Source organism: Fulmarus glacialis, unplaced genomic scaffold, assembly GCF_000690835.1.
Source record: "Fulmarus glacialis isolate BGI_N327 unplaced genomic scaffold, ASM69083v1 scaffold39788, whole genome shotgun sequence".
In the NCBI taxonomy this organism is placed as follows: Eukaryota; Metazoa; Chordata; class Aves; order Procellariiformes; family Procellariidae; genus Fulmarus; species Fulmarus glacialis.
In genome coordinates this window covers 269-11,469 of record NW_009228387.1, presented here as the reverse complement: position 1 = coordinate 11,469, position 11,201 = coordinate 269, and the positions used below count along the sequence as shown (strand labels likewise).

At 50.2% G+C, this 11,201-nt stretch overlaps 1 protein-coding gene across 1 annotated transcript in view; it reads right to left on the bottom strand.

The window, feature by feature from the left end:
* The window catches only part of AARS2 (alanyl-tRNA synthetase 2, mitochondrial), a gene marked incomplete at its 5' end in the record, with an annotated part of 17,108 nt that overhangs the window by 5,786 nt on the left and 121 nt on the right, over positions 1–11,201 (bottom strand). Inside the window, 14 exons of the mRNA XM_009583462.1 lie at positions 42–179; positions 828–968; positions 1,375–1,488; positions 2,483–2,652; positions 4,485–4,635; positions 5,376–5,503; positions 6,056–6,167; positions 6,930–6,968; positions 7,583–7,691; positions 7,999–8,144; positions 8,582–8,726; positions 9,263–9,457; positions 10,258–10,403; positions 11,089–11,199. Of these exons, the coding sequence (XP_009581757.1) occupies positions 42–179; positions 828–968; positions 1,375–1,488; positions 2,483–2,652; positions 4,485–4,635; positions 5,376–5,503; positions 6,056–6,167; positions 6,930–6,968; positions 7,583–7,691; positions 7,999–8,144; positions 8,582–8,726; positions 9,263–9,457; positions 10,258–10,403; positions 11,089–11,199 (1,845 nt within the window). The remainder of the gene's footprint in view (positions 1–41; positions 180–827; positions 969–1,374; positions 1,489–2,482; positions 2,653–4,484; positions 4,636–5,375; positions 5,504–6,055; positions 6,168–6,929; positions 6,969–7,582; positions 7,692–7,998; positions 8,145–8,581; positions 8,727–9,262; positions 9,458–10,257; positions 10,404–11,088; positions 11,200–11,201) is intronic.

Here is an 11,201-nt window from a genome sequence, read left to right as displayed (position 1 = left end):
GGAGAAGGCTCATGAAGATGTGCACTGCCATCCTGTCATACCTCATCCAGCGCACGGAGTCCCTGAACTCTTCTTGCCAGCGTGAGAGGGACCTCAGCCATATGCACAACCTCATTTCGTTTGATCACATCCTGGACCACTTGCTCCACTTGCTGCAGCTGCTCCACAGTCACAGGGCCCTGAGGAAGTAAATCAGCCACCTTACAGAGAAGCCTCCTGAGAGGTACAGAACAAAGGAGGGAGAACTGGGACAGGGCCCCCAGGCAACTCAGCTTGGGCACACCACTCTCCCCCTGCATCTCATCTTCCCTACTTGTAAAAGGGAATTGTGAGCATCATGACCCTCCCACCCCCTCCTCCCATGAAGGATAAGAATTTTTGATCCAAGAGCATCAACCAAACTCTTCAAGAGAGATGCTGCAATGAGTGACAGGTTACCATGGCCAGTGCTCAGCCTGACCCAACAGCTTTCAGTTCCCAACCCCTCTCACCTGGATGACGAGCACAGACATTAGATATGTGCCACAGCCAAGCTGGTGAATCTCTCAAAGACCCCTTTACACTACTCAGGTCAGTCCCAGGACCACTGGCCTTGCTAAGTCCTTTCCCTTCTGATCCCCATTCATCCCCTCAGCAAGTCCTGCTCAGAGTCAGGTCAATGCAAAACAGAGCCAGTGACTTCCAGAGAGCCAAGTTTCATTGCTCAGATAAAACGTGACCTATCTCTAAAGGAGTGATTATGGTGAGAGGATAAAAATCCCTGGAGAGAAGGCCAGTACTGGGATGTTGGTACTGCTGAGAACAAGACGACCGAAGTCCAGAGTCACCTTGGTATCAAAGTCAAAGCGCAGCCGCTCTGCTGTCACATGGGACCCTCGTTGCTCTGTGTTATCACCCAGGACGTGGCGGAGAGCAAAATTCAGCAGGTGGGTAGCAGTGTGGTTCGTCATGCAGGCCAGCCGCTGGGCCTGAAAGCACAGACAAGTTGGCAGGGAGCGCTGGTTCTCCACAGCTCGGGAGAGCAGGGGATGGCATGAAGAGATAAGGGAAAGGCTGCATGTGGGAGAAGATGGAGGGGAAAAACAACGGGCAGCACAGCTGTCAGATGAATTTATGTCACAGGGCAGATTTAACCACTTTTCCCATGGGATCACCTCTGTAAAACAGCAAAGGGTAGGCTGGAGACTTCTGGACAGACCAATGGCTCACAGAAGATTACGAAGTTACTTGTAAGGTCTCCTTCCCTCTGCACATCACAATGAAAAGCAGTCTCAGGAATACAAGGGACAAGGCTCTGCTGTGGCCAGGTTACTCAAGCCATCAAAAGACTCTCAAGGCAAGGCTAGGAAAAGGTTAAGAGCAGTGAGTTATCACCTCATCCACAAAGAGCTGCACTCGGTCCCCAGCACGCAGGGTTTCCACAGCAGTGACCTCATGGATCACGTAACCACCACAGAGACGAACCGATTCTACAGGGAACAGTATGTCCTGAGCAAAGAGAGACAGAAAGATGAGTTAGGACACAGGGAACATCCAAAGACCTGTGCTAGGTGCCTGCTTGATCCAACTAGGAAACACAATCCCCATTGATCTCTAAAAGACAAGGATGGGATGGGAAAAGCAGGGACAAACTTACTGCCGATGTAACCAGAGTGCCTCAGGCCTTCCCGGCATCCAGCCACTCACTGCACAACATGCTGGGGCTGTCAGCTTGCAGTGGAGGGGCAGCAACACCCCCAGGCTGATGAATTTTCCTAACAAGGATGCTTGTCCATGAGAAAACGGACAGCAGCTGCCAGGCACCTGTCTCAGGCATCCAAGGTACCATTTCTGCCTCACTGGCTGGCGAGAGAAACTTGATCCCCGCTTCAGCTTGAGGAGAAGTGCTGAGCAAGGCACTATCACATTCTGCAAGGCTAAAAAGGCAGCATCAATGCCCAGGGGTGATTCTCAAGAGCTGGAATGTGGGAAGGAGAAAAAGCTGCACCCCACGTAACTTCCTAGGAGAGGGTGAAAGCTCTCCCTCTGGCAAGGTTGAAGAACGTGCTGCAGAGATGGAGGTCCTCCCTGACACTTTTGGGAGACAGAAGAGTTTTTGGACTGGGTTTCAGTTGGGCACTGCTTGCAGTCATCAAGGACTGGCCAGAGACAAGTTACTCAGCTTGTGGGCTCTCTGATCATTGCCTTCTCTCTGCATTGCAACCCCAGCTGGCAAGAGTGCAGCACATTAAAGAAGACTTTCCAGTGTTGCCCAGCAAGAAGAAATTGCAAAAGGCTGAGAAAGACAACCAGAGCAGCAGGTCCACCTCTGTGAAGTTACTGCTACTTCTCCCTCACTCCACCAACCCCGAGGCAAAGCCAAGGGAACTGTAAAGAGTCAGCAGCTTGCAAATTAACACAGTAAAACAGCCCATCACTTGGGGAAATCTGCCTGGCCTCAGTATCCATGGCGGCCTTGGGTTCAGACACCAAAGGGTCTCACCTGCTGTCCTAAACGTATCATGTAGCCTTGGTCAGAGGCTTGCCCGCCCTGCTCTGCATAGAAGTTAGTCCTGTCCAAGATGACACCACAGCGTTGCCCTGCCCCAACCTCCTTCTGGAGAGAATGATCTCTGTACAGCATCAGGACGGTGGCCTGGCATGGGCTGAACTCTATTAGGGAGAAGAATATGGCAGCAATTAGTGCATACACCCCGTCAGATTGCAACATGAAAGGAGGGGTCAATTCCCCATGCCAACCCTGCCAATACCCAGTCTATACTGAAAGCTGGCACTTTGCCTTGGTAGGAGAGGAACAGCTATTGGCAGAAAGGACAAAGGATCTGTTATTTGGAACCAAGTCACCCCTCACTTACCTAGTGACAGACCTGCGGGGTAGCAGGTAACTAGGCCAGGACACCCAATCTGACTCGACATGAGCCTGATAGAGCAAGATGTGGCACATATATGTCTGCATCTTGCTACGCTGCATGCTTGGCCAACCTGACTGCCTTTTATGAAGAAATGACTGGCTTGGTGGACAAGGGAAGACAGGGATGTCACCTTCCTTGACATAGCAAGTTTCTGACATGCTCTCCTGTAGCCTCCTTGAAGCCAAATTCGAGTGACAGGGACTGGGCAGGTGGACCATAACGTGGGTGTATCACTGGCTGGGCAGCTGGCCCCACAGGGAATTGCTCAACCGTTCAATGTTCGACTGATATTCAGTTACTAGTAGAGCTACTTGGTGGCTGATATTAGGGCCCAAATGATTTAACATCTTCATTAATGACTACCCATGACAAAATGGGATATACTCATATCCTCCTTGTGTATGGCAATAAATTTGTGGGGACTGGCTGATACATTGAAGAGTAGGGCTGCTTTTCAGAGGCATCTCAGCAGGCTACAGAAATGGACTGACAGAAACCTTGGAGTCCTCAGGGGTAAGTTGAACACAAGTCAGCAGGGTGCCCTTGCAGCAAGGAAGACTGCCTGCCTGCTGGGCTGTATGAACACAAACATAGCCAGCAGGTCCAGGAAAGTGGTTATTCGCTCCTATTTAGCATTTGTGAGACTACATGTAGAGTACAGGAAATTCTGGTGGTACATAAGCAAAAGAACTTTTCACACTAAGAGTGATAAAGAACTGGAACAGGGCACAGAGAGGTTGTGGGATCTCTGTCCTTAAAGACGGATAAGGCTCTGAGCAAACCGGTCTGACTGTGAAGCTGATGTTCCTTTGATCAAGAGATTGGACATCCAGAGATCCCCTCCAACTTCAATTACTTCTGATTCAGTGACTGAGGAGGTGGGACAGTGCTAGCTTGGAGATTCCAGCCAGTGTCGCTGCTGGGTTTTTTTCCCTCCATTATGCTCTTGCTGTAGTATATATAGTTTGAATTGCCTCACTTTCTGCTTAATGTGGGTTGCCCCCAGCACACCGGGTAAGAGGGAGCTGGCTGTACACAGCTCTCTCCAATTGTTTGTGACAGCCACACCACCTCTTACTCTCTGTGGTTTAGCTTTATGCTTTCCCTAGAGCATCAGCAACCGCCGTTATCCTAAATGATAAAAAGCCTGCACTGGCATCTAGTGGTCTGCCAAAGAAATAGCAAGTGCACTGTTTTAAACAACTACCTAAAGCCTTTGCGTAATTATTCTTCATCGTCCCTAGCGCACACACCCAGAAGCCTAATTGTTGGGGACAGACTTATCTCTAGCAGAAATCAAGAAGTCCCTGCTTCACCACTGCACACAACCCAGAGCTCACAGCCTTGTCACCAGCCCAAAGCCTTCCTGGGGACACACCAACAGCAATAAGAAAAGCACCTACTTTGGGATGAGGTACAGGGGCAGAGAAAAGATGCAGCAGCAAGGTGGACAGGTTTGAACCACAAAGTACATGTTCTGCATGCATGAGGTTAGGCAGTAAAAGCAGCCTTGTGAGGGATTCCAGCGCCCTCAGGCAGAGCTTGCCTTACAGACGGGACCTGGCCACTTACCGTACTGTCCGTGCTGCCCAAGCGTGTAGGCGTACTTTGGAGAATCATCAGTAGCAGGCACGTTGTTGCTCTGCAGCTGAGCCAGTGAATGCACATCAAGGTGCGTGTTTGCGTCCTCCAGCTGTCCTGCCTGTCCTCCACCAGCCTTCCGCTACAGCAGAGCAAAGGCACAGTTAGATGGGAGATACCTGGGGGCACTCAAACCGATAATTGGAGCTATAAGGCTAGGAACAACTTCTTCTACCTTCCTGGAAAAGGCTTGTTTAGATCCAGGCTGATGGAGGCTACTACTAAACCAACGCATGCCTTCAAACCCCACAAGCACTCAATACCACCCTGTGCTAGCCTTGAGACAGGCCATAAGCAACAGCTAACACAACCCCCCCAGCACAGCTTTCTGTGTAGCTGTGAAACTTCCAGGCCATTAAAGCTCAGGAGAGCAAGGCCTTGAACTGATTACTGCACAGGGTGGGCAGTGCAAGTATTCCAGCACTACAGAGACCAAGGAAATTTTGTAAACTTCATAAATCACTTGCTGTTTGGGCTAAGCTGGCTCTGCTTTGTGTGAGGAGCTGGACTACAAGACTGACAAAGGACATTCCTAACCTATATGATTCTATGATAACCTCCACTCCAGCAACAGTCAGCATCATAAAACACTTCTACTGATCTGAAGATCAGTAGTACCAGCCAGTACTTCTCAGTCCCACACCCACAAGCAAAGGCATTGTGATCCCACTGCTGTTTCAGACCCACCTCCCCGTCAGGGAAAAGGCACATGGCCCTGTGGTGCACCCGAAGATCCTCAGTAGTGAAAGGAATTCTGCCTCCATGCTCACAGGAGAGAAGGCAGGCTCTGAATTATTCTGACACTGTGAGTCTCCCTCTTACCTTTGCATCTTCCAGAGCGAGTTTGTTAAAAGCAGCTGAATCCAAACTGATTCCCTTTTCTTCAAGCATCAAGTCAATCAGATCCAGAGGGAATCCCAAATTCCCATAGAGAGACCAGGCTACTTCAGCTGTAGGACAGAAAGAAGGATGTGAACTCCGTGTGAACACAGAAAGCAAAGCCATCTCAAGATTTGCTTGCATGGGACCACTCTAGTGTGTGCCTTAGTAACTGGATTCACCTGTGTTGTGTGCAGCTGCACTGGTAATGGGGAAGGGAAGAGAAGCCATCCAGTTCTTCTTGTATGGGACTGAGTATTAATGATGCCCCACAGCCCCACCCCTGCTAAAATTCAGCGCAGCACATCTAGACAGGCAGCTGCTCTGTTTGGGTCCTGAGCTCCTTCTTTCAGCGGTGTCTTGTAAGGACCCAGTTAATCAGTCAATAAAGCAGCAAGGGGATGTTTCTAACTCTCCTGGTGCCTAGTTTGTTGTGAGAACAAAGTACTAGAAAACAACAACAATCTGAAGAAAGGAGCAACATCTGCTCCTCTGTCTGGGGCTAGAAGGTCACGGAAAACATGCGAGGGAGGCAGACATCCACCACAGCTTTGACTGCAATGCTTGTGAGAACCTGGATCAAATCATCTTTAAGTGCAGCTTGTCAGAGGAGGGAGACTCACCCGGGAAATTTGTGGAGGGCTCCATCTGCTGCACTGTCCGCTCAATGATGCGCCTCCCACGCTCGAGGGAGGAGAGAAAAGCTGCCTCGTTCTCATTGATGATATCCATGATCTGCTCAAGGATCAGAAGAAGGGTTAGCCACAACACCTCAGGGAGTTCCCCAGCTCAGCTCAGCCCTGCTACCACTGGGCTCCCTGCTACAGTCAGCTCAAGGCACATCAAGCAGGTATCTAAACAGGGGTCCTGTGTCTGCCTGAACCAGCCTTTTTGTTCTGTAAGTATCCGTCACAACACAGCTCCGATGCAATACTAAACAGTGCCAAAGTCATTGTGCCTCCTATCACCATTCCTGTCAAGGAAATATTGACCATCCACCTGGGGAAGGCTGGAGGCTAACAAATGCTCCCTGTCAGACATTCACGTCTGTGACCCAATTAAAATTGCATGGCTGGAACAGCCAGAGAAATTGCTCGTCACAGTTGCTGTCAGCAGAAGCAAGCCAGGACCAGCTTTAAATCACCAATCCACTTTGGACAAAAGGTACCCAGGCTAGGACAGGCTGTAGTTGCACTCAACAAAAGAGCTACCCTAGCTTTTTTAGAGCAACAGCTGCCTTATACCAGGACAAGCAGTCCCTGGTAAGGATCTAGTAGAGCTCCCACAAGGAAATCTGCCACACATACTTTTCATGGCCGGGATACAAACATGTTCCCAGCATATCTCAGCCCACCAATGAGAACATGGTTATGGAGGAGGCTATGCAAACTCCTCCAGCTAAGTCCCAAGGAAGGGCTGACTTCTGCCCCTGAAAGCAGTGCTTCACAAAGATAATGGGAGATGGGGTTTCTTTGCAGGGGATTCCACATTGCTCACCTGGTCTGCATTCTTCGTCAGCTCTGGATACGCATCTCCCTGTGGAATGAGCCTCAGTTAGTGATAACATCCTCAGCATTTTCCTCAAGGGATCTCACAGCATGCCACGAGCATTATAGAGGTTTCTCAGGCAAGTGAGTGTGAAGGGAGCCCCAGCGCACAGCCCCAGGGACAGAAGCACAGGGGAAGAATCACACATGGGCTTACAGCTGCCATCTCCTGGCTATCTCCCTGTGACCCACCTCTGCTAGCCTCTGCAGAGCATCTCTTGGCAAACACATCCGTTCACAATAGGAAGAAAGCATTGTCTTTTAGGATGCTGTTAGTACTCACAGGGACCAATTTCAGATGGCTTTAACCAGATATGACAGCTTGGAAGCCACCGCCCTCGCGAAACAACAACATGCACTTGCATACACTTACACACACACTTGTGCTGACTGTACCGCTGGTCACACTAGGCCCCCTCCCTCCCATCACAAATGATCAGGAGACAAGAGATTTTTACTGCTGTGATGCATAGCACCAGATACACCCTCCTGGAGCTCCTTTACATCCAAGATTGTCTCCTGACAGCATAAAGGAAAGGGACGTGGGGCTGAATAGGACATGTGAGATACTCTTTTTCCCCCAAAGCAGCAGTTTTTACTCACCAGCACTTCCACTACGGTAGGCACCAGGGAGGCCAGGAGCCCAGGTGGAGCGCGAAGGACTTCAGAGCAAAAGCGGACAGCCCTGCGCAGGATCCGACGCAGCACCAGTCTGAAAGCAGAGCAGGATTCCCCAGGCAGCCATGTGAGCATCCCTGCCCAGCTCCCACATCCAAGCACACCCCCGACACAGCCCCTCTGGCCTGATCCATCGACACAGGCCAGCTGCTCCCCACATTCTACACTCATCCAAGGATGAGCCTGCAGATTAGAACCTCTGCCAAGCTCTCATCTTCCTGTCCTCCCAAAGCTTGTGCACTCTCTATCTTGGGCTCACGCCAAAACCTCTCCCTCTGGCTGTCCGCATTCCTTTCTAGACCTAACTCCCTCCACCCCATGCCATTTCCTTATGTCCTTACTCTGCTCCAGAGAGGCCTGGGTAGATGCCATCAGTGATGCACACGCACAAGGTGCGCACATGATCTGCTACCACGCGGTAGGCCATATTCACACGCCCAACATCAGCATCCCCAACCAGACCTTGGTATCTGGGGCCCCTGCAGCTCTAAAAGAGAAAGTAAGGAGACAGATCAGCAGAAATTAATGGCTGCAGAAGGAAGAGTTTCAACGCAAGAGGCAGCCAGCTACACTTGACATCGTGCTTCTCAACTACCTCTGAACCTTGTGCATCTAAGATGTACTCATTAAATTCTTCCAGAGCATTATATACCAAGATTTCTGCACCTAACAGGTCAGCCAATGCCCTGGCATTGAGGAATTTAAGAAACTTTGGAGGAAGAACGGATCAGAAGTGCTGATATCCCAGCGGATTTCCAGCCTGTAATTCTCCCCAGTTTCCCTAAAAAGCTGCTCTGGACCTGGCTGGACACCTCCTGTCTCAAAATACAGTAACGTGTAGAGAAGGCTGTACTATGATACCAGGCAAGCAGTCTGCATTCAAGAAGCTTTTGCTTAGCTGTGACCGAGCAGAAGCACCGTCACCTTGTGAATGGCATCCAAGATGGGAGTGAAGAGATCTGTGTCGTAGTTGGAGCGTTTGTTCTGCAGAATTGTCACCAGCCTTTCCAGGCCCATTCCTGTATCCACATGGTGCTGCGGCAAGGGAAGCAGATTCCCCTCCACCTCTCTGTCAGCCAGCCAGGAAAAATAAAAGGCAAAAGAGAAGCAAGGGTCAGTTCAGGGGCAAAGAAAAGGAACAGGTGAGTCAAAGAGAATGGGAGAGTGACAGGGGATGGAAACAGCGGGTGACCCAACAAAAGGAAGCTCAGGGCCAAGACTAACAGCAGCCTGCCTTGGCACTGTCAGGCAGCCAGGATCTGACCATCAGATAGTCAGGATACACTGTAACGTAGGGAAAAAGGCCTTCCCTGCACAGGGACCCAAGGCCTTCTCCTCCTTCTGCAGGTTTCTCCGGGCCGCTGCAGACCTCAAGAGACCTCTGGGATGCAGCAGTGAGGGAGAATAGGCAGCAGAGATTGAAGGAGGACAGGATAAATAAAGCAAAGGGGACCAAGAGCCACACTGGATGCATCTCCACAGCTTCCCTCTTGCTCCTGTACTGCCATCTCCTGGAAAGCAGTGAGATGTCTGAGAATACACACGTATGATTTTGGAGTCAGACAAGAGGGAAAGGCTCTGGAGTTCAGACCAGATGCCTGGTACCTGCTATACTGCATGAAGACCAGGTTCCAGATCTCCACTACATCTGGGCTGCCCTGGTTCACCAGTGCCGCAGCATTTCTGCCACCACCCACGTGGTCATAGTGGATCTCTGTGCAGGGACCGCAGGGACCTGTGTCCCCCATCTCCCAGAAGTTGTCTTTCAATGAAAATGGAAGCACGTGGCTGGCAGGCACCCTGGAAAGGCAAACAGAGGTGGCAGCGCTGGGGCATGCACAGAAAGCACATAGTAGCCTAGATCACAGAGGAAGTTGGAAGGGTGGAATCCTTTCTGACTCCTACAAACTCAATAACCAAACACGTTAGGATTCCTTTGCTTCTGTTGACACAGAATTACTCTCCTTAGCAGGAACAAGCTGGACCAAACCAGACAGGATCCTACTCACTGCCTAGAATGGCTAGCAAACTCAGTCTGGCTCCTGCTGACGGAGACAGGCTCTCCACTGGGTCTGTGGAGCCACCTTCCTCCTTGGAGGGAATTCCAGCAGAGCTAAGACCTGACCACAAAGGACAAGGCTGAACACCAACAGTGGCGCAGAGCTGGCTGCCTTGGGTCTAAAGCCCACATACAGCCTGGAACAAGCTCCCAAAGCACAGCAGTGCTCTCTGCAATGGCTTCATCCTCACACTGAAGCAGCCATTGCTAGCTTTCAGAGGAGAATGTACTCTCCGCAGCTCATGATGGAGAGGAAGCTAAGGATCAGAGATCGTTCACACACTTCATCTAGGCCAGCCAGTTTTAGGTACACAGCCCCCCAGACTGATAACATACGAGAAACAGCTTAAAGGTCAAGTGCCCCAGAGCACTCAGAGCCCAGTCGACTTTTAACAGCCAAAACAAACCAGAACCGAAATGAGTTTAAAACACAACTTTTGGCCCCTATATCTGATTCCCATCAACTAAAGAGCATATGGGAGACTATGGAGACTGAAACATCAGCACCTGCTGCTCAGAATCTCTTCTCTAACACACTTACCCCAGGCGGAGCCATACGTCCCTGCACTCCTCATCTGCACTCAGCCCCAAGGAGGAGTCTCCGCCAAAATAGGTGACGTAGAGACGATCTCTGGGGATCTCGTAGACCTCTGTCAAGAGCTCCCAGGCCATGCTACATGCCTCCTCCTGAGCAGGCAGGGAACATATATGAAGCACAGTAATCCAGGATGCACAGCAATGCAGGAAGGCTATTTAGAACGGGAGTCAAACACCAAAGAAGTTCATTTCAGCTGCTCTCTCCCTTTCCAATTTTAAGGCATATTGCAAAGAGCAGGATGAGGGTCAGGTGAATGAGACAGCTCACTGGTGCATATAGAAAACTGACCTTCAGGATCACAGCATAGTCTACACCCATGTGCTTACCAGCAGAGTTACATGGATTATTTTCTTTCCAAGAGAAAAAAAAGTATTCGCTAGCGAAAAAAAAGTATTCGCTAGCAAAAAAAAAGTAGCATCTTTTATCCTTCTTCCCTTTTCAAACTCTCCAGTAACAAGCACTAAATCAACTGGGAACCTCTTTTCACCATATTAAATGGTCAACACTAGCATTCACACAGAGAACTTCGATTTGTACGTGTTGTTCACAGCTTTGAAAGGCTGATGACGCTGAGCGTCTGCAGGGCATATTTAGTGATTTAGCACACCAGCTCACTACCTCTGCTCCAGGCCACAGAGCTCCCAAGAAGTAATTTGGAGCTTACGAAAACGTCTTCTGCAGACAGTCCTATGGCATGACAGCACAGAACTACAGCACTGCTCTGAAAAAAAGGCCACGTTCCCCCCTGGAGAGGGTTTGCTCCTAGGGCCTCACCTTAAAGTAATCCCCAAAGGACCAGTTGCCCAACATCTCGAAGAACGTGTGATGGTAAGTATCTCGGCCCACATCCTCCAAGTCGTTGTGCTTCCCTCCTGCACGCACGCACT